At 40.7% G+C, this 22,025-nt stretch overlaps 2 protein-coding genes across 3 annotated transcripts; both read left to right on the forward strand.

Annotated features, from left to right (window-relative positions):
- Positions 1–10,362: 10,362 nt before the first annotated feature.
- hnf4a (hepatocyte nuclear factor 4, alpha) lies at positions 10,363–15,557 on the forward strand. The gene is made up of 10 exons (XM_084016417.1): positions 10,363–10,462; positions 11,386–11,560; positions 11,869–11,963; positions 12,412–12,518; positions 12,612–12,767; positions 13,139–13,226; positions 13,308–13,460; positions 13,558–13,794; positions 13,920–14,042; positions 14,541–15,557. Exons 1-10 carry the CDS (start codon positions 10,375–10,377, stop codon positions 14,681–14,683), a joined length of 1,365 nt encoding a protein of 454 aa, XP_083872543.1. The 5' UTR covers positions 10,363–10,374; the 3' UTR covers positions 14,684–15,557.
- Positions 15,558–16,635: 1,078 nt separating this feature from the next.
- Positions 16,636–21,279, forward strand: ttpal (tocopherol (alpha) transfer protein-like). 2 transcript variants are annotated; one of them, XM_084016411.1, is made up of 6 exons: positions 16,636–16,756; positions 17,388–17,614; positions 18,063–18,306; positions 18,514–18,707; positions 18,987–19,097; positions 19,557–21,279. In XM_084016411.1, exons 2-6 carry the CDS (start codon positions 17,405–17,407, stop codon positions 19,833–19,835), a joined length of 1,038 nt encoding a protein of 345 aa, XP_083872537.1. In that variant the 5' UTR covers positions 16,636–16,756; positions 17,388–17,404; the 3' UTR covers positions 19,836–21,279. The 2 variants fall into 2 exon arrangements, with proteins under 2 accessions (XP_083872537.1, XP_083872536.1); XM_084016410.1 differs by lacking the exon at positions 16,636–16,756 and adding an exon at positions 16,757–16,885.
- Positions 21,280–22,025: the final 746 nt, after the last annotated feature.

The following is a 22,025-nucleotide window of genomic DNA, read 5'->3' on the forward strand; positions in this document are numbered from 1 at the left end:
TAGCTTCTTTCGAGTGCTTTGACATTAACTTGCATCTCTAGCTTCTTTATAGTGCTTTGACATTAACTTGCATATCTAGCTTCTTTATAGTGCTTTGACATTAACTTGCATCTCTAGCTTCTTTATAGTGCTTTGACATTAACTTGCATCTCTAGCTTCTTTTGAGTGCTTTGATATTAACTTGCATCTCTAGCTTCTTTCTAGTGCTTTGACATTAACTTGCATCTCTAGCTTCTTTCTAGTGCTTTGATATTAACTTGCATCTCTAGCTTCTTTCTAGTGCTTTGACATTAACTTGCATCTCTAGCTTCTTTCTAGTGCTTTGACATTAACTTGCATCTCTAGCTTCTTTTGAGTGCTTTGATATTAACTTGCATTTCTAGCTTCTTTCTAAGGCTTTGACATTAACTTGCATCTCTAGCTTCTTTCGAGGGCTTTGACATTAACTTGCATCTCTAGCTTCTTTCTAAGGCTTTGACATTAACTTGCATCTCTAGCTTCTTTCGAGTGCTTTGACATTAACTTGCATCTCTAGCTCCTTTCGAGTGCTTTGACATTAACTTGCATCTCTAGCTTCTTTCGAGTGCTTTGACATTAACTTGCATCTCTAGCTTCTTTCTAAGGCTTTGACATTAACTTGCATCTCTAGCTTCTTTCTATTGCTTTGACATTAACTTGCATCTATAGCTTCTTTCTAGTGCTTTGACATTAACTTGCATCTCTAGCTTCTTTTTAGTGCTTTGACATTAACTTGCATCTCTAGCTTCTTTCTAGTGCTTTGACATTAAGTTGCATCTCTAGCTTCTTTCTAGTGCTTGACATTAACTTGCATTTCTAGCTTCTTTCGAGTGCTTTGACATTAACTTGCATTTCTAGCTTCTTTCGAGTGCTTTGACATTAACTTCCATCTCTAGCTTCTTTCTAGTGCTTTGACATTAACTTGCATCTCTAGCTTCTTTCTATTGCTTTGACATTAACTTGCATCTCTAGCTTCTTTCGAGTGCTTTGACATTAACTTGCATCTCTAGCTTCTTTCTAGTGCTTTGACATTAACTTGCATCTCTAGCTTCTTTCTATTGCTTTGACATTAACTTGCATCTCTAGCTTCTTTCTAGTGCTTTGACATTAACTTGCATCTCTAGCTTCTTTCGAGTGCTTTGACATTAACTTGCATCTCTAGCTTCTTTATAGTGCTTTGACATTAACTTGCATATCTAGCTTCTTTATAGTGCTTTGACATTAACTTGCATCTCTAGCTTCTTTATAGTGCTTTGACATTAACTTGCATATCTAGCTTCTTTATAGTGCTTTGACTTTAACTTGCATCTCTAGCTTCTTTCGAGTGCTTTGACAATAACTTGCATCTCTAGCTTCTTTCGAGTGCTTTGACATTAACTTGCATCTCTAGCTTCTTTCGAGTGCTTTGACATTAACTTGCATCTCTAGCTTCTTTCTATTGCTTTGACATTAACTTGCATCTCTAGCTTCTTTCTAGTGCTTTGACATTAACTTGCATCTCTAGCTTCTTTATAGTGCTTTGACATTAACTTGCATATCTAGCTTCTTTATAGTGCTTTGACATTAACTTGCATCTCTAGCTTCTTTATAGTGCTTTGACATTAACTTGCATATCTAGCTTCTTTATAGTGCTTTGACTTTAACTTGCATCTCTAGCTTCTTTCGAGTGCTTTGACAATAACTTGCATCTCTAGTTTCTTTCGAGTGCTTTGACATTAACTTGCATCTCTAGCTTCTTTCGAGTGCTTTGACATTAACTTGCATCTCTAGCTTCTTTCTATTGCTTTGACATTAACTTGCATCTCTAGCTTCTTTCTAGTGCTTTGACATTAACTTGCATCTCTAGCTTCTTTCTAGTGCTTTGACATTAACTTGCATCTGTAGCTTCTTTCTAGTGCTTTGACATTAACTTGCATCTCTAGCTTCTTTCTATTGCTTTGACATTAACTAGCATCTCTAGCTTCTTTCTAGTGCTTTGACATTAACTAGCATCTCTAGCTTCTTTCGAGTGCTTTGACATTAACTTGCATCTCTAGCTTCTTCCGAGTGCTTTGACATTAACTTGCATCTCTAGCTTCTTTCTAGTGCTTTGACATTAACTTGCATCTCTAGCTTCTTCCGAGTGCTTTGACATTAACTTGCATCTCTAGCTTCTTTCGAGTGTTTTGACATTAACTTGCATCTCTAGCTTCTTTCTATTGCTTTGACATTAACTTGCATCTCTAGCTTCTTTCTATTGCTTTGACATTAACTTGCATCTCTAGCTTCTTTCTAGTGCTTTGACATTAACTTGCATCTCTAGCTTCTTTCGAGTGCTTTGACATTAACTTGCATCTCTAGCTTCTTTCGAGTGCTTTGACATTAACTTGCATCTCTAGATTCTTTCTAGTGCTTTGACATTACTTGGATCTCTAGCTTCTTTCTAGTGCTTGACATTAACTTGCATCTCTAGCTTCTTTCTAGTGCTTTGACATTAACTTGCATCTCTAGCTTCTTTCTAGTGCTTTGACACTCCCCACACAAGTTGCTGGCTGTGTCACTGGCAGTACTTTCCTTTCCCTTTAGCCAGACTTTAGCCAGAGTCACCATGTGATCCGGTATTTATTATAAAATAAGATTAGAAACATATAAAGTAGCCTTTTTAGAAAGCGTACAGTTTCCCAGTGAAACTGTATCCTGAGTGTAATAAAACTATGATCTAGATGTGTCCTTTTGGTGTTGAACAGAGGCAGAAAACCCAATTAGCAGGCTGTTTGGAGGGTAGGCATTACACGCTGTTCACTTGACACTATTAATCCCGGTGTTCAAGTCTCCAATCAAATCTCATTGTGACAGGCATTAGGGGGATTATCCCTGGGTGCTGTAGGCCCTTACAGCCGGCCCGGTGGCCCCGGCAAACAGCACTATCCAGTAACAGCGGTCCCCGCTTCTCCTCCCAGCCTGCCTCAGCCTGGCCGGGCCTGAGAGAGCCACTGAGGCTCATGGGCCTTCGCTCAGCTGGCCGGCTCACTGTCAGGGCTCGGCCTTCAGAGGGATGTACGGCCAGGATGGGACGCTGCACTTCACCGACCCAGGTAAAGGTGACAGAAAAACGGAGAGGGCTTTGAGAGATTATTTCTTGAATCGAGGGCGAACAACAAGCTTTGTGTGTTAAAACCGTGGAACTGTGGGAAGTAAAGCTGCTGGAATCTAACGGACCAAAAGCAATGGTGATTGGGAAAAATGAATACAATAGTGTTGTTGTTGATTCTGGTTTACTGCTGAGTGAATCTTTCAAAAGAAATGTGTTGTAGAAATGCTTTATATGTTGACTGTGTACAAAAGCTCCTTCACTGAGGAAAATCGTACATGAACGTATATTTGGTTACAATATCTTGACAACCTCATTTATTGGATTCTATGTAATGAATATTTTGGATGCAGAATAATTCAGTTATTCAACAGTTTGTGGATGAAACTATGAAGCTACTGTATGTGTCCACATGATGGCAGCAGCAAGCAGTGATTCACGTTGCCTGACTGGCAGCGGTAGAAGGTGACTAAATACACTCCAAGTACAATTTTGAGGTTTACTCTGCGGTGAAAAGGAACAAAGTACATTAACTAATGTACTGAACTTAATTATAGTTAAATTTAAGTATTTCCATTCATGCAACTTGATAATTTAACTATGGTACATTTCAGAGAGAAATATTGTACTTTTTACTCCACGAGATTTATTCAATCCTAAAGCTTTACTTCTGACTTATTTTTATTTTGCATACAAAACCTGTGATGCTTATAAATATGATGCATTTTTATAGATTCAAGCACTTAACTGTTGCTCCACCTCAACCACTTGTTGTGTTGATGAATGTTTCTTAGATATTTCATCCTCACAAATTAAGTCAACGTAGAAATAACCCAAAATGTAATATATAACATCTTTAAAACTGACAAAAGCAATTTTCTCTATAATATTTTGCAGATAGCAGCATTTTCTAACTCACTAACCCTAACCTGTAATGGAGTACTTTAATAATGCATGTTGCTCTTATTACTTAATTAAAGGATCTGGGTTTGAATTTGAATACCCGTGCACATTGTTGTAATTTTACTTGGACGTACAGCAGAAACATAGCTATTGCTTGTAATAGAATACTCCTTCACAGTGGTGTCGCTCTTTTGCTTAATAAAAGGACTTGGAGACTCCCAACGCCGCTGTTGTTGACAGGCCCGTGACATTGACTTCAAAAAAAGAGATCAGGCGACAGAGTTGGTTTGTTCAAACAGAACGAGGCCAGAAGGGAGCACCATGTGACCTCAGCAGCTAGAAAGAAAGCAGCCAATGAGCCGGTGGCGTGTTTGAATTGTCATTTGAAGAGGCGCCAGCAGAATGTATAAGAATATGTTTGTGTCGTTGATGTTGGAAACAACATAGAAATCAAAAAGGTTGACTTAGGCGCTGTGCGCCAAATATTTAGTGCCTTGTTATTCAAGCCGTGGAGGTTAAAGCTCTATTGATTGGCTGCCGACTGAAGGACCGTATAGAGAATCGGAGAGATAAACGTGCTCAGAGCAGAGCTGCTGACAGAGGGGATCGGGCCAGCAGTCAAAATGAATTCTCAGCAAAACAGAGTTAATGATTACAGAGCCTTATCACTCGCTGTGATTGATTTACGTCTTGCATGGTCTTCGTGTTTATTGATGCAATTGTTTACTTATTTGGTGGCACAGAGGCTACTTGGGCTTTTCAGTCTGACTGGATGTGCAACAAGATGAAGCATGTTCTTTTGGAGATTGCAGGTTTTATCCTGAGAATATTGTCTTTTGCCATTTTAAACTTTCCAAACTTGACTTGTTGGAGGGTTATTTTGTTAATTAACGATAAATATGTGACATAACGAATATTTGAAGTGTTAGAACTACATATAAGGGCATTTTAAACAGAAATAATGGGAAAAATAATTTATTTATCACCCTGTAACATAATGAAATACTGAGCAACTAAACCCTGAGACCAAATATTCTTCATGGTTGAGGACAATAAGAAGAAAGATCTGATTTTAACTTTTTCAATTTGATTGGAATCATCTTTATGTAACCCGTTTATGTGACCCGGTTAACCCCCTCCCCCTATAATATGGCTATAGAGGATTAAAAAACATTTTAAACTACATTTTTTAAAATCTTTTTTAATTAACAGGGAAAGACCTTTCAAAGATCCGTTTGGTGACCTGATTACATCCATGATTACATTAGCAGAACAAACACGACTACAGGGGATGACTTGGCTTCGGGTTGGCCTGTGAGGACAGACTAACTTTACTGGAGGTACAGATTCCGTGTATTTAACAGGAAAAATGACAAATAAAAATGTTTTTCAGCTGAACAAAAGTAGATTCCATTACAACAAAGAAAGGTCTAACACAATATTTCAGACTAAACACTATTAGGAATATATTAATTTGTTTAAAAATGCCAATTTGATCCTCACAAAAATATAAAAAATCAATCTGTGCCATTAGAAGTGATGAAAGTATTTGAGAATATTCCAGTGGCATAGAAAATATGATATTCCCGCGTTCAGCCACAGGGCCTTGCATAAGCTGTGTTATTTGCAGATAGTTATCTGTTGACAAGGTCTTTGCCATACTCACCTATCTCCTCCATCTACTGCAGGAGAGCAGAGCAGCAGCCACAAACATGCTACAGCCAGCACATTGTCTCCTTCCTCCTGTTTTCACTCTTATCAACATCAAGCCGCTCCTGGACGCTGCTTCACAAACACTCACATGTCCCCATGAGGTGCAGCTCTCTGGGAAAGAAACAGAAGAAGGTCCCCAGACAGTGTATATTCCAACATCTTATTAACTCCTCCGGGCCCCCGTCATCCTCTTTTTCTTCCCAGCTGCTGGTTCCTGTCATTTTGATTATTTTACTGCCGCCTGCCTTTGGTATCGGACTTGGGGGAAATGAAATGTAGTCATTGAGGAGAAGGTACAAATAGGCAGTGGTTGAAACTGGAGTTTGGTCAGTGGTCGGAGATTCCTATTCAGAAGATAGACAGGACTTTGTTCACAAAATGGAGTTTGAAGTTTCAAAGGGGAGAATCACACAAGTGTTACATCAGGTCTCAGCGATCCTTTGACTTTTAGCCCCGGGGCAGGAGTTTGGGTGACTGATTATAAGACAGCGCTGTCTGGCCCATCATATTTCAGCGTGGAAGACTTCCACTGTATTCAGCAGGTATTTAACAGCTGAATGCCTGGCAGTTGTTTTTATTATCACAGTGGTGTGTCAGCTCAAATAAACTACCATCTCTTTATTGTGTTTGCTCACAAACATTACAATGAGACAAAAATAATGAAAATATGAATTTAGATTTTTTTACATTTTGCCATAAACGCATAACACACTCTTATATTCAACAAAACCAGGAAACGCACAAAGACTCTGATTAAATATGGGGGCAGAACAAAAATAAAACAGAAAATTAAATAAAATATGAAGCATGACTGAGGATAAAAACACTAAAAGTTATTTCCATCTTGTACATCCCAGTATCTTCAGGGAAATGTCACTTATATGACTTATGGGTTTCTACTCTAATTACATATTTTTACTTCAGCAGTTATGCGACAAAATGCAACTTTCTTGGTGTGCAATATCAACATTTTAAATTTACAAATGTAATATATGTAATTAATGACAAGATTCCAATGGGATCCAACAGAAATTGCCATTATGTCCCTCTCTCAAATTTCATTATCGACGTTGAAAAATTAAAGGAATATTACAACATTTTGGGCAATATTATTATCTATCATAGGGAATAAGAGTATTCCTCAAAATGTTTGTGATTTGACCTTTCGTATTACCAATGTGATGACTGCATTGGCATTTGTCACGAGAATAATTATAATTATAGCCTCCTGCACATGTGGAGTCAGCCTGTGTGCTGTGGGAATGTAGGTACAGTCTGCTGAGGACCCCCCCCCCCCCCCCACACACACACACACACACCTCAAAAGCAAAATGCAGATAAGCTATTAGAGTATTTTGAGTTAACATGCCCTCTATCTATCAGAACAGTTTGTGATTAACAAAGCTATAACCATGCAGATTATACTTTACATATATATGACTGTTCCCTGAGGAGTTCACAGAAATTTAGGATGGGAGCAGCGATAAAAGCACTTTAATGACGGAGAAGATAAGATTTGCTCTGAGTGACTCATTCATAGCTCCACGTTGATTCTCCCATCCTCAACCCCCCCCCTCCCCCCCCCCTCCCCCCTCTGCTTACTGCTTTGAAATAATCAGCACACTTCTTGAGCAAATATGGGCATTGCAGTCGAGCAGCACAGATCGAACGTGAAGAAATGTCGTAACGGACGACCTCTGTACACACAAGTGAAACACGCTGCGACCGAGCTGCATGATGCAGAATAAACCCCCGAGAGCGTCGTAGTGAGTGTGTAGAGATGCTTGTTGTGAAATCATTGAACCTGATTGAGTTAATCAGCTTGTTTAAAAATCCCCAGATCAATGAATCTGAATGTTTTGTGAACGGAATAGTTTCTGTCGGTTTGATCACATGTTCCGTTTCTGATTGGATTACCGTCGGAGGGTTTTTCTGTCGATACAATCATGGACTAGATCACCTCGGCGTCGTTCACAGGAGCCTCCTGTGAACGTTATAGTGTTTGCCCGCCGCAGGAAAAATAATTTTACGAGCCCCGAGTATAATTTGAGTGTATGGTTAACAGGTTGAACTGCATAGGGTTTACGGCTTCTGAGGTCCGGATTGAACTCGGGATCGTTGACCTACTGCTATGTACTGGCACTTTCTCTTCAAATACAAGGCTACTGTTTGCTGTGTGACATGGAGGAGGTGGACACTTTGCACAAGCAGATCATGTCTTTTTTTTTCTTCTCAAAAAACAATTGGATCCAAGGAGTGTGCTGCATGTTAAAACTTGAAGCAGATTGATATAGTCGGTGAAAAAGTTGCTTCAACTCCCCCTAATTAGCATCATACGCATTATATAAAAACCTGGGGGTTAATTACTCATTATAAAGTAGTTGTAAACAGGTAGAAGTACATTTTAGGTGTTTATTATTGTATTTGTCAACCATCATTACGCCTCCTGAGCATTCATAACTGGCATATTAGCAGTTGGCTGTAATGACATGTAAAGATTTATGATTATAGATATCATTTGCGAAGTCATTCATGGGTGGCTTTGTAAATCTGTGCTCAGGGTCAGTTTGATCAAACATTTCTAACATAGTCGGGAGATTTCATCCACATCTCTTGGCCTTCGCAAGCGGATGGCGTTTTTGATAAATACAAAAATGATTTAGATCCAAAAGAATGAATCTTTTTCCATTTTTACACCATATGTTTTTATCAAACCTATGCTGGTCTCTCAGATATTTGTTCCACGTGTCGGAAATCTAAATAACAGTCATAACATTCATATTTTATATACAATTTACACAAATAAGTACGTGTACAATTACGTATTTTCGTTTACATTTGACCCTTCTATTCAGTGAAATGTTCCTTTAAAGAGTGCTTTTAAAATGTGTTTTACAAAGTAATACACCAGTGACTCCCAAACGTTTCATCAACTCCCACATCTAAATGCATTAAATCATATTTAACAGCATAACATGTATATAAAAATGGATGTCAACAACTTTTCAACATAAACTATAACTTTTTAAAAGTAGGTTGAATTTGCATCAAAAGTTCATCCATCTTTTACATATTGTCTACATTTTGCAGGTTTCTACTTAAGATCAAACTCGTCCCTATATGTTTATTTTTCTCCTAAACACACATACTATCATCTGTATATTTTAACTTCTGAAGCAATATTTCCACATAAATCCTCATCTTCATAAATACATCATTTAGTTTTAGGTCTTCTACTATAAAGACCTTTGAGAAGAACTACAGAGAATAACTTGAATAATTAAGTTTTTAAGAATTATCCTTTTTATTTTTTTTCTAAAATGCATCTTGTAGCCACTTTCCAACAACAAGTGTTGAGCTTTTGGAGCCTGTAAGTCTTTTACGTAAAGGCATCACTTTGCTTCAGCAGGAGTTATTTCCTCTGTTAATTATGCTGGAATGAACTCAGATTTACCAGCAACGTATTAGACATGGAAGTAGTCTGAATATGACCGACTAGTGGGTCTCCTGAGGCGTGGGAAAGCATTATAGCAATACTTTTGAGTAAAAATACTGTCAGTCGTGTAATCAAAATTAAGTAAAAATACAAAAGTATTAACAAAATAAGAATGAAAATAAAAAGGACTTGTTTTACAGAATGGACCCTTATATTACTGCATTATTATTGTTGATGAACATGTGAAAAGCATTTTAACAAACATTTTATTTATAATAATGCATCATAGGTTATAAATCGATCATATGTGTTGTCAGTAAAAACGAATCAATAAAGCTGTCAGTATGGATGAATTACTGAGCGTTTGTCACAAAGTATCATTTAATTAAAGTACAATAAAATTAGAAGAGCAACTTAAACCAGTTTTACAGCAGACAAATATAACCTGTATCTCAGGCTGTCTTGGATGGTTTCCTGTAGTATTTAGTCGTATTTTTTAAAGACTCTTCATCTCATTCTTCATCTGTCAAAAAAATGTGGGAGAAGTTGGGGATCATAATCCATCCATGACTTGAAAGTTGCATAAAATGTAAAGTTTCACAGTACAGTACTTTGTCATGTTGGGTCTCCCTGCAGACACTTGAGGCTAAGCTCTCATTCGGTCTTGGTTGCTTCGTGCTTTAATGTGGCTGTAGGTTTGTGTGCGTGTGATAACGGCGTGCTACAGAAAGAGCTGGCTGTAAAAACTGAGTTGGTTTGATGGTGGAGGGGTGATCTGGCAATGGATCGACCTGGTTTAGTTATATATCCATTAAACAGAACCCAGATGCCAGATATCAAAGCTGTGCAAACTCTTCCACCAACGAAAAAATAAACCATCCCTGTGATTCACCATCGAAGGGGGGCTAGTTAACCATCAACCAGAGAGACACTCCACCTCTCCTCTGGTTAGTGGCACGAGGGAAGGAGGAGAAGCAGCGGAGCTCTGCTGTCAGTCACTGGTCTCCTCTCTGACACCAGTAGATCCCCATCACACTCAACTGGGCCAGGGAGCTACCCTGTTACTGGGCGGAGCTAGGCTAAGGGGGGGTGAGTGGAGGTGTGTGGGGGGTGTGAGAAGGGAAGGAGGAGGGGGGGGTGAAGAGAGAGGGGGGGGGGATCAGCTTCTTGGACAAGTCTTTCTGTCCCACTGTCAGGTAGTTGAGAATTGTGTTGGTCCAAAGCACTGGCAGACATGGACATGGCAGACTACAGCGAGGCTCTGGACCCAGCTTACACCACACTGGAGTTCGACAACATGCAAATGCTCCCGGTGGGCGCAGGTGAGTCACATATATGCAGCTCTGGCGCTGAACTTTGAAACTTTTACTGATTTAAAACTTTGGTCGGGAGAGGACAGAGGCAGTTCTGGCACGGTGTGATAAAGAGGGGTCATTCGTCCATCTCCTCACAGAGGGATGATCCCGTGCAGTGGTCTTCTTTTATCACCTCCGGTCACCACAGTAAAACATTGAGAGACTTTGATTTACGAGACTCGAGACCCGTTCTCAGAGCACTCCGGTCATTTCGCTCGAAGACAGCCATTTGAACCTGTTTCAGCCTGTGGACCGGCTCGGTGTGGGATTGATAAACACTGGATTGACATTCATCCTCTGAAGAAGCAGCAGTTTGAGTATCATGATCACGCGTCTCCTGTTACAAACGGTCTGTTCCCACAGAGTCCAAAGTGAAGAAACAACGGGTTCACAGTGACACAGACTTATTTGTATATGCAGTCTCCCATGACATCTGGGCCGAGCTCTTTTATTCTAAAATTCCCCAAATGAGACTCAAAAAAAGCAAGCTTTCTTACAACTAAACGTATGCACCACTGGCATGCTTACGATATCTCCTGAGTCAGCCTGACGTCGGTAGCATGACGTGCTCCAATGATTGATTGACCCAGTCTGGTGACTAAGTCAGAAAGAAAACCGTCTCCAGTGATTGCCCTTTTTTTCAGAGGCAATCAAGCCGACATCAAATATGCTCTGTTAACAGATCCTCACAGGGTCTCATGAAGTTTTGATCAGCAATCAATGGAGCCGATGATGCCGTTCACACCTTCAAACCAACTAGAAACTGATTTATCATCTCATTATGTTTTATAAAAACACTCTTCCTCTGGTTTCATGTCTAAAACTCATTCACTAAAAGCCAGCTTACATTATTATCATACATTTATTCTCTCTCTCTGTGTGTGTGTCAGACTCCTCACCAGCTGAAAGCGCCAACATGAACGCCACCGGCCACCTGGGGGCGGGCAGCCTGTGTGCCATATGTGGAGACAGGGCCACTGGCAAACACTACGGGGCCTCCAGCTGCGACGGCTGCAAGGGCTTCTTCCGACGCAGCGTCCGCAAAAATCACATGTACTCGTGCAGGTGAGGACGGCGTTTGCACATGTAACCTGTAACCCTGTTTGTTTGTTTGTGTGAGTGAAAGCGAGATGAAGGAAAACAACTTTTTGTTTGTCTCAGTAAATTAGCTGTAAATCCTGCAAAAATATAAATCTACAGATCCTCACAATGTTGTCTGTCAGTAAAATTCAGTTTATTATGAAGAAACGTTTCAAATACTTCCAAGAATTCTTAGGTTAGATAGAAATACATTTATTTCCTGTCGATCAATCGTCGCAGTATCTTTTTTGATCTACGACGCAACAAACTAACTTAATCCACTCATTTTCCAGGTTCAACAGACAATGTATCGTGGACAAAGACAAGCGAAATCAATGCAGATACTGCAGACTGAAGAAATGCTTCAGAGCCGGCATGAAGAAAGAAGGTGGGAGCCCCTTTTTTTTGTGTTTTCAAAAACATCCTCACCGAATATAGAAACTTAATCTATATGTTTCTGTGACAACAAGAAAAGAGAACATCCCTATTAATCAGCAAATCACTGCCAGAGTGTGAGCTGTCCCCAGTGTTGCAACACCCTTGAGAGTAGTACTTTGTTAATGTTCACTCGGCGCGGCGCTGCAGTCTCTAACCAGCTTATGCTGAGCAAACATTTCCGGGCCATAATAGCCATATACTGATAAACGTGACAACCACGATAGAGTTATTTTTCCTTTAAACGGCTGTGTTGTTTGCCTAAGAAAGAAATGGCGGGAAATGAAACGTTTTTCATTCTTTCTCCTGCGTGTCACGTGAAAATGGCACCCCCCCCTTTGTTTTCTTTTCAGAGAATCGCCGCAGCAGTGATGATGCTATAAATCTGTGTGTGTTTTTAGCTGTGCAGAACGAAAGAGACCGAATCAGCACCAGGAGATCCAGCTACGAAGACAGCAGTTTACCATCCATCAATGCACTCATCCAGGCAGACGTACTGTCGAGACAGGTGAGGCCCGCGTGGGAATCACGTCTGACTGCGATTAATCACCTGTAACAGAGCATCAAATGACTCTCGTCATCCGAAATCGCCCTCCTCTAGATCACCTCCCCCGCTCCCATACTCAACGGAGACATACGCACCAAAAAGATCGCCGCCATCACAGACGTGTGCGAGTCAATGAAACAGCAGCTGTTGGTCTTGGTGGAGTGGGCCAAGTACATCCCCGCCTTCTGTGACCTGCCCCTGGACGACCAGGTAACGCTCGCATACCGACACCCACAGGATACGGCCTTCCTAAATAAATAAGAAATGGAGTTAAATAAGGACATGCATTAAAAAAAACAACTATAAACCTGAAACTCTTCAACCAGAGTGGTTAATATATTTGAATCCTGAGTTAGAATATGATGAGCCTGTTTTAAAGTTAGATCCCTCCTCAAAAAAAAAGGTGCAGAATCATTAACAGTGTGATCACCAGGCCCTGGTAACTGATTTGCTGATGTTATATCAGTGAAGGATCCAGTGTCTTCTTACAGAGTTTTGAAGGAAGAGAGAGAGCTATACAATACCAAAAATGCTCAAATAACCATGCAGAGAATTAAGTCAATAAGTTCACTGTGTTTCAGGTGGCGCTGCTGCGAGCTCATGCAGGAGAACACCTCCTGCTCGGTGCTGCAAAGAGGTCCATGCTTTACAAAGACATCCTCTTATTAGGTAAGACTCACACACTCATACCAATACCGACAAAGCATTGTCTCATCCTGTCCTAAACCCTAAAATATGACTCTTCTGCAGGAAATGACCACATCATTCCCAGAAACTGCCCAGAGTTGGAGGTGGGCAGGGTGGCAGTGAGAATCCTGGATGAGCTGGTGCTTCCCTTCCAGGAGCTTCAGATAGACGACAACGAATACGCCTGCTTGAAAGCCATCGTTTTCTTTGACCCAGGTACCGCTACCGACGAGCCAAAAAAATATCAGCTAAACGGTTTTCTAGCCGCACGTCTCTCTGTAAACAAACCCCCTCTGCTTTTGTTTGACCACAGATGCTAAAGGTCTGAGTGACCCTGGAAAGATCAAGCGGATGCGATACCAAGTCCAGGTTAGCCTGGAAGACTACATCAACGACCGGCAGTACGACTCGCGGGGCCGCTTCGGGGAGCTGCTCCTGCTGCTGCCCACGCTACAGAGCATCACCTGGCAAATGATCGAACAGATACAGTTTGTCAAACTCTTCGGCATGGCCAAGATCGACAACTTGCTACAAGAAATGCTTCTTGGAGGTGAGCTTGGTTGAACTCTGAGCTTAAAAGCTTATGGTCTACAGAATCCATATGATCCTAACAGACGATACTGTGGTATTTAGTACATGAAGACTGACTGTGTTTCTGGGTGTTTCGTCTCTCAGGTTCTGCCAATGAGGCGCCACATGCACCTCACTCTCTGCACCCTCACTTGGTTCAGGAGCACCTCAGCAGCAACGTCATAGTGACCAGCAACATGCCAACGCCGATCCATAACGGGCAAATCTGTAAGTGCAAAAAAAAAGAGCAGCTGTCGTGGCGTCAAGATTCATTCTCTGTATTTAGCTTAAGTTTTGAGGTTTGTTCGTTTACAAGTACGTTAGGAAAACAGTTTTCTTTTATATCTGTGTGATCAGATGAATATTCAAAGTGAAGTGAAATCAATCGTGTTTTAATCAACAGAGACGAGTCATATCCCCCCCTCACCCAGATCCATGTGCAGCCTAGTCAGGTAGCTGGAAGGACAAACAGGCTTGGCAGAATAATCCTCTAAATTCTTTATGGAAACTAATCTGGCTTATTTTGTCAAAGGGAACTTCTGTTATTCTTTCTTAGCATGTTTAATGCTCTGAGAAATTTCACAAAAGTGCTTATTCCTCATTTGAAAATTGTTTTTGCCCTGAGACATGTTGTACCACAGGATGGTAAATGTACACCTGCTTATGCTGCAGTTTTCTCTCCCTCTATATATCTCACTCCTGTTCCTTTTGTGTTCTACTTTTCAGCCACTCCTGAAACCCCGATCCCATCTCCGCCTACTGCCTCCAGCTCAGAACATTATAAACTGGCTCAGGGGGTCATAGCCACCGTGCCCAAGCATCCAACCTCCATCCCTCAGCCTACTATTACAAAGCAAGAGGCCATCTAACAACCCTCTGAACCCTTATTCCTTCAGTTTTTTATTGTCTTTAACCATTGTGTCTTATACATAATCAGCATCGAAGCTGTTAACTTTACTGAAACATTAAAGTTGCCAAATAGAATATAATTGCAACTATGTCCCTTGTAGATTGATGTTTTTTTCTTCTTCAGGGATCTATTTGTTCACACAGCTGCAGTTGCACTCCACAGCTCAGCAAAAGCCATTCAAAACGATGTCCTAACTAACCAGTCATACTGTTGTTTTTTCTTTCTGTAAGGTTGATGTGTAGAAAGACATAGATTGTTGTATATATGTAGTTTATATTGGGTAACATCACTTCCCTTAGCGTGGCCTCAGTGTGTGCAGTAAGGCTCGTTTTAGACATGGTGACGTGGTCATGTCAGTATTTTATGAATGTTACAACAGGCCTTACATTGTCGTGTATTTAGTGTTGCACAGTATTTTATTTTGTGTTCATCGGTGATAAAATTCTTGTCAACTCTCAGTCAGGAACTCAGAATTTTTTTTATTGAAGCTAAAGGAAATCACTTAAACGAGTTCAGCTTTTAAGCATTCAGTGACAATAAAATATATGTGGTAGTTTTATAAACACATATTTACAGAAGTCAAATTGAACATGTTTAAATTTATTCCAAGGATTCTTGGTGCAAATAGTGAAGCCTGTGGAGCCGCTTTATAAAAGTCACAGGCAGACACACTGAGGAAGTTTCCCAATGATATGTTTTATTATTTTTTATCTATATTATATTTTTTTTGTTTAGTACTTTGTCATCGTTTAACTGATGGAATAAAATGTGCCTTGTAACCTGTACTGCCTTACAAAAAAAGTCAATGTTTCGCCTTATAATGTGAAGATGAATGAATAAATCTCAAGATCTATTTTTACATCGCATTTTCTGCAGACCATATTTTATATGATCTATGATTCGCTGATGAATTCACGGGATTGTCTGACAAGGTAATAAAGAAATCAGACATGTTGGAGTCTCTGGAGGGGAAGAAAGGGTCCAACGTGGCAGTGCTGCTTGTTCACTGATAGCCTAATGCAACATGTTGCTTCAGACTGATAAAGTGCCATAAAATCATTATAGATAGCACTGATTCAAGAGAGAGGGGGAGGGGAAGAGAGAGGCGGACACTTAAAGGATTAAGTTCTTCATTGCAGTTGATTAAAGCCATAGTTTGTGTAAATGTACTGTATTCAATGGGCTGTATTTAGACTCCAATATAGGCTGACCAGAGGTTTGGCTGAGAAAACACAGAAAAAGCTTCAGACATGAAAGTCATCCTCAAAGATATCCAAATATCCACCTAACATCATAAACGAACGTACACATGAATACATTAGTTAGTATTCATTTTCAGAATTATTTTTGAATTTTGAAGTAGAAAACATACCTGGCAGATCATAAGACGACGTAGTGACAGTGATGCATGTTGAGCAATGTGAAGGCAAACTCTGCCATCTACCGTATTCAAGTGTAATTGATTTTTCTACGGGAAACTACATATCCACACACAGTATGCACGAACTACTATAGCCTACTATAAAACATACGGGGTCTATTTCTATTTGAATGCCATCATGCAATGACGTTAAAATGGGCCTAACGCTTTAAGTTAACTTGAACCACTTTATAGTGCGTGAAGAAGTGTGACATTTCTATTTATGTTAGCCTGCAACATGTGAGGTTCAAAGACACTAAAGCCGTGAGAAAACCCTCCACAAAAGAGTCGTAGAATGTAGGGTTCGCTTTCGCAAATGCAATATCGCCACGTCAGTCAGTCATTTATTGAAATATATTATTTTTTAAGAATACGTGTTTAAAGTATAGAAAATACGAGAGACTTAACGAAACACCCACGAAATTTGTGACAAAGTTAATTTGTTTCATGTTAAGGTGCTAGTTTCCGAAGGGTACCTGAATGCAGCATAGTCATCAAAACAACGGACGTAAAACGCGACCAATCTGGTGCGTCACCACTAGGTCACGTGCTAGCATATGGACCAATGAGAGAGCGCAATTTCTCTACCCGGAAAAGGTATTTTCCTGACAGGTCGGTTGTGATTTTTGACACTTTTGTGGTCGTCGCGGCTTTTTATGACATCTTTATCTCTTGCCAATGGATGCTAAGAAAGGGCGTTTGTGTGTGTGTGCTAGTCGGGTAAAGTTTAACGCACACTGGGTTGGTATTCAGCCTTTATTCTGACTTTAGTTGCGTCGAATCGGTTTGTTCTGGTTCAGGTTATTTATCCAGCCCGTGTCGGCTTAGGCTCTGACTCAGACTGCTCAATGTTAAACAAACACATTCATTCAGCATTTTATGGCTTTGTGGGGGACTCTCCTACTCTCACGTGTATCAGGGAACGTTTTATTCCGAATATATATTGTCCAGTTCAGTTAAAGTGGTATTAATGGATACAAACTGTCGTGGTGAAAACAGCATTCAAATCCTATACTTAAGTACTCAAAGAGGGTTTGAAAAAGCAAGTAGGAGGTTTTTCTCAACCTAGTTACCTTGTACTACTGTGTGTGTGTGTGTGTGTGTGTGTGTGTGTGTGTGTGTGTGTGTGTGTGTGAGTGACAGAGAGATACCTGGCAGGCGCTAATGTGATAGCCCAGACTGTAGTCTTTTAGTGTTTTTTAATGGCCTCTCTGGTACCTCTTGTGTGTTTCTGGCTCAACAGCTTCACCCAGTCAGTCCATGGCCGATCAGCATGAGTCCATCGATCTCCGGTCTCCTCCAGTGGACCCATCAGCAGCTGCAGGACATAGCTGGTTCCCTGGACCACCTCCTCCCATGTATTCCTGCACCCTGACCCCTGAGCTGGTGCACAAGGCACGGGAGGAGCTCCAGGAGAAGCCAGAGTGGCGTCTGCGGGATGTCCAAGCACTGAGAGACATGATATTGAAGGTATTTATATAAATATAAATCATCTCCTTCCTGTCTATGTGCCAGTTATATTTAAAGCAGTTTTTGGGGGGAACCCCCATAGTAAAAGACTTTTGGCAATGGATGCCTACTCAAATATTCAAACATTTTATTCTTGAATCATATATTTACTCTTTAATCATCAACAGGCAATATTCTGGGAAATATGATTTACAGAAGACAAGCAGGCTGATTTGCAAAAGTCAACAATGTACAATAAAATGAGTGTCTATAGTAAGATATTCAGGTACCTTTGTTCATTGACTTGAAGGATCATGCCAATCATTTTGACATTGTGACTCAATGAAGCGCTTTGGCACACAACACACACATATATATATATATATATATTATTAATTCTATATTGTTTTTCACCATGTTTACCAACTCTTTATCAACTGAGCTCATCATTTTTCACCTCACGCTGCAGGAACAGCCCAATCTCAGGACCCGGCTGGACGACACCTTTCTCCTGCGTTTCCTGCGAGCCAGGAAGTTTGACTACGACCGTGCCCTGCAGCTGCTGCTCAACTACCATGCAGGTCGTAAGGCTTGGCCAGAGGTTTTCCAGGACCTGAAGCCTTCCACAGTTAAACACGTCCTGGACCTGGGCTTTCTCACAGTCCTGCCACAGCCCGACCCCAACGGGAGATACATCCTCTGTCTCCGGCCAGGTTGGCTTCATCTTTCTTAAAGAATTTAGCAGTTTTATAACAAATTAACCATGTTTAATTCCTGTTGTCCGTTTTGCTCTCACATTATTCAGTAGACCCCAAACGCAGTGCATTCTCCCAAATATCTTAAGGAAATACTGCATGATTAATTATTCCATGTTGAAAAATGACGAGGCGTCATTTCTCACCTCACTCTCCTTTTCCCAGGAAAGTGGAAACCAAACGATTATCCGTTCGTTGATAACGTGAGGGCCATTTATCTGACTCTGGAGAAGCTGATCCAGCCGGAGGAGACGCAGGTAAACGGTATTGTCATCTTAGCCGATTACACCGGAGTGGGGATGTCACAAGCGTCCAATCCAGGCCCGTTCCTCGCCAAAAAGGTTGTGAGCATCCTCCAGGTGAGAAATCTAATATCTGATGGTAGAAATATGTCATCTGATAAAGATCTAACATCTAACGTCTGCACTTCAGCAAATACTTTTTTTTCTGGTATAGATATGAGTGTGGCATTTACTCAAAATGTCAACGTCAAATGTTAACACAACAGTGGCTCTTAAGCACAGGCTGTTCAGTTTTGTCAGCGAAGTTTGTAATATTTAAACGAGCACACAAAACCCAACTGAAATGTTTGACGAGGATCGGCTGTGACTAAATGCAATTTCTCCTCCAATTTGCAGGATGGCTTTCCAATCAGAATCAAGGCCGTTAACATAATAAACGAGCCCAGGATTTTCAAAGGCATCTTCGCTATTATTAAGCCTTTTCTGAAGGAGAAGATGGCAGAAAGGGTAATTATTGTCCTTGAATTGTCTCCGACTCTTTTGTTTTGAACAAAAGACTGTTTTGAGTCATGTGCCTCCCTATTATCCACAGCCTCTGCTCCAAAATAATCCTCTATTTTCAGCCGTGAAAATGAAGGGGCCAAGCGTTTTCTTTTCAAGAGAATGAACTCGACAACCAGCTACCAAACCCTGTATTTTCCCAAGTCTCTTTCGTAAATACAGGGTTGTTTTTGTGTGTGTTTATTTAAACCTGTGGTAACTGTTTTTTTTTTTTTATAATTTGGGGTCAATGGAAACAAGCTATAAGCACAAAACTGGAGTGTTATCTCCTTTTAAGTTAATAATATGGCAAACGCTTTATCAAACAGTATATTTACACAATCAGAGCTACATGAGGATTCATTTGACACATGAACGGGAAATATCTGGCTCTTTAAAGACTCTCTGTGCTGTCTCCTCACGCAGTACCTCCTCCACGGCTCGGACCTGCGCTCCCTGCACAGGAACATCCCTCGCTCAGTTCTGCCGGAGGAGTACGGCGGCGTCGCGGGCCAACTGGACTTGTGCGCGTGGTCGAGAGTGCTTCTGGACTGCGAGGAGGAATTCATAGTGGAGTTCTGCCAGCCGGATCCACTAGAGGGCGTGCTGCTCCCAGACTCCATGCTGTTTGAAGGAGAGCAGGCCAGCGGGCAGGACGACGACACCTTCAGGGGGCTGCGCTCTCAACTCTACTACTGTTACTGATGCAGACCGTGGATGCTTACGCTCCCATCACTGAGAGGACGTTTTCTGTTTCATTTGAAACGAGCGTGGAGACTTTTACGGGGCAAGGTGCCAATATTATACATGATTTATTTTACTAACTAAGCAGCACTACTATAGATGGATAGTCTTTTGTAGTTTACACGTAGCCCAGCATTCAATCATGGTTCCAAGGCAGCTGCAGGCTCTGGCAAAGAGGCTTTCGACATGAGCCGATGCATGTTTGGCCCCTTTCTGAAGTTATTTCTGGCTTTTAAAGGATGGGTTCACATTTTTTTTGGGAGTCAGGCGCTCTTATGTACACTGAAGCAGGTTTTATCTGACGGAATTGTCTATACTGGCTGTTAAAGGATCCCGTCCTAATGTGCTTTAATGGAAGACATGGAGGGGGAAAATTCACAGTCCTTGTTTGATTTTTTTGCTGAATTTAAAAAGGAGGCATAAGGAGCAGTTAGCAGCTACTATGACAGTGCTTCTGATACCCACTTGATTCTGAAGCCTTCTGAAACCTCATATTAGCTTCAGCTCAGCTTTCAAATACATTTTTTTGCAAAAAAAAAACAAGACTGTGGATTTGTCCCCCCAGCATGCCAGGGAGTGATGTCCTTACAGCCGGTAGAAACACGAGGAGTGATTACAGCAATTAAAAGCTCCGTCAATGCACATTTGTAAATATTGTTTAGAAAACGTAGAAAATATGAACCAATCCTTTAATATTGTTCCACTGAAGGAGAACTTGCAGTGCCATTAATGCTCCGTCTGCATGGTTACATTGCCCCATAACTCAAAACAAATGCAGACAGTTTATGTGTATGTAGTCGTCTGATACATTGCCTTTAACTGTAGATTTCCCTGTGTATAGATGTATAGACTCATGTGTATTCTCATCAGGGCTCGTCTTATTTAAGAGTGTATATACTTCGTTGTTAGGAAGTCGAACATAATGGCTGCTGTGACTTAGAGAGATAATAATACAATAGATTTAAATGCTTTCGCTCAAACTCTAACACAGTATTCCAGGGCCTTTGTTTAGTTGACGCTTGAGTTTTCTCTAACTTGAATCTTCTGAGAGGATTATCCTTTCAGTTCTGATAATATGCCTTATATTGTTTTTTTAAATCTTTGTTAACCTGTTTGCATGCCTTTTATCAGCCAGTCTTATCACCGGGGCCATCACTGATCTCAGGAGTCACATATGGAAGAGAACCTTTAATCCTGACTCTGTTTTGCCAAACTCCCCCACCATGCTGTGTACAGAAATGTCCAATAATGATGGATCTGTTTGTTTGCAGTAGCCCTAAGCAAACTTATTTTTCATCTTTTATATTTTTATTTAGAAGCATGTCTTTGGCTATATAAGCTATATTGTGTTGCAGGTTATTTATTGTTGGTAGTAAAGACAGTAAACAAGCTCTTTGCTATTTGCGTCTTGTTTCTCGCTGCGGATGCTGTTGCTGTTGGCAGCGGGTGGCGGTGTGCTGCATTCTCTGGGGAAGTTGTGGGGATTTTTCACAACATAATTGCAACACATTGCAACTGACTTGAGCAGCATTGCTGGGTTCATGGGTCCCCAAAGAGAGTTCTTTAAAAAATGCAGTGGTGGAAGAAGTGTTCAGATCTTTTGCTTGTGAACATAATACCACCATTTCAAAAGAATCCCTTATAAGTAAAGCCTGCATTCAAAAATGTACTAGAACACAAGTCTTAAAAGCAACAGTAAAAGGACTCATTACTCATAACTGGCCTTTTCAGAGTGCATTGTCTTTACACCTAATTGCCAGCTCAGGTAAATAATGTGGTCCATAATACAACAGTCCTGCAACAAATCCTCCCTTTTATAAGGTTATAATGCTTCAACAAAAACTGACCTTAACGAAAGTGATTTCTTGCACGACTTCATTAAACTATAAGTTTCATGGAAACGTGGATATTTTAATTCGATGTGTTTGAAACCATGAAGAGCTGCGTCTTACAGTCGAGATTTAAACGGCGTCGGCACGTGAGCCTGCTGGTTCAATCGTTCCCTTCTGCAACATGAACTCATTCATTTCTGCATCTTTCATGAGATTTTTACTTTATTTTAACTCCACACAGCCTACGCTCTTAGATATTGTGAGTGTGCTGTTTCCATGACATTGATCTATGCTGCACGCTCATGTAACGTGAGTTCAT

Source organism: Eutrigla gurnardus, assembly GCF_963514095.1.
Source record: "Eutrigla gurnardus genome assembly, chromosome: 8".
In the NCBI taxonomy this organism is placed as follows: domain Eukaryota; kingdom Metazoa; phylum Chordata; class Actinopteri; order Perciformes; family Triglidae; genus Eutrigla; species Eutrigla gurnardus.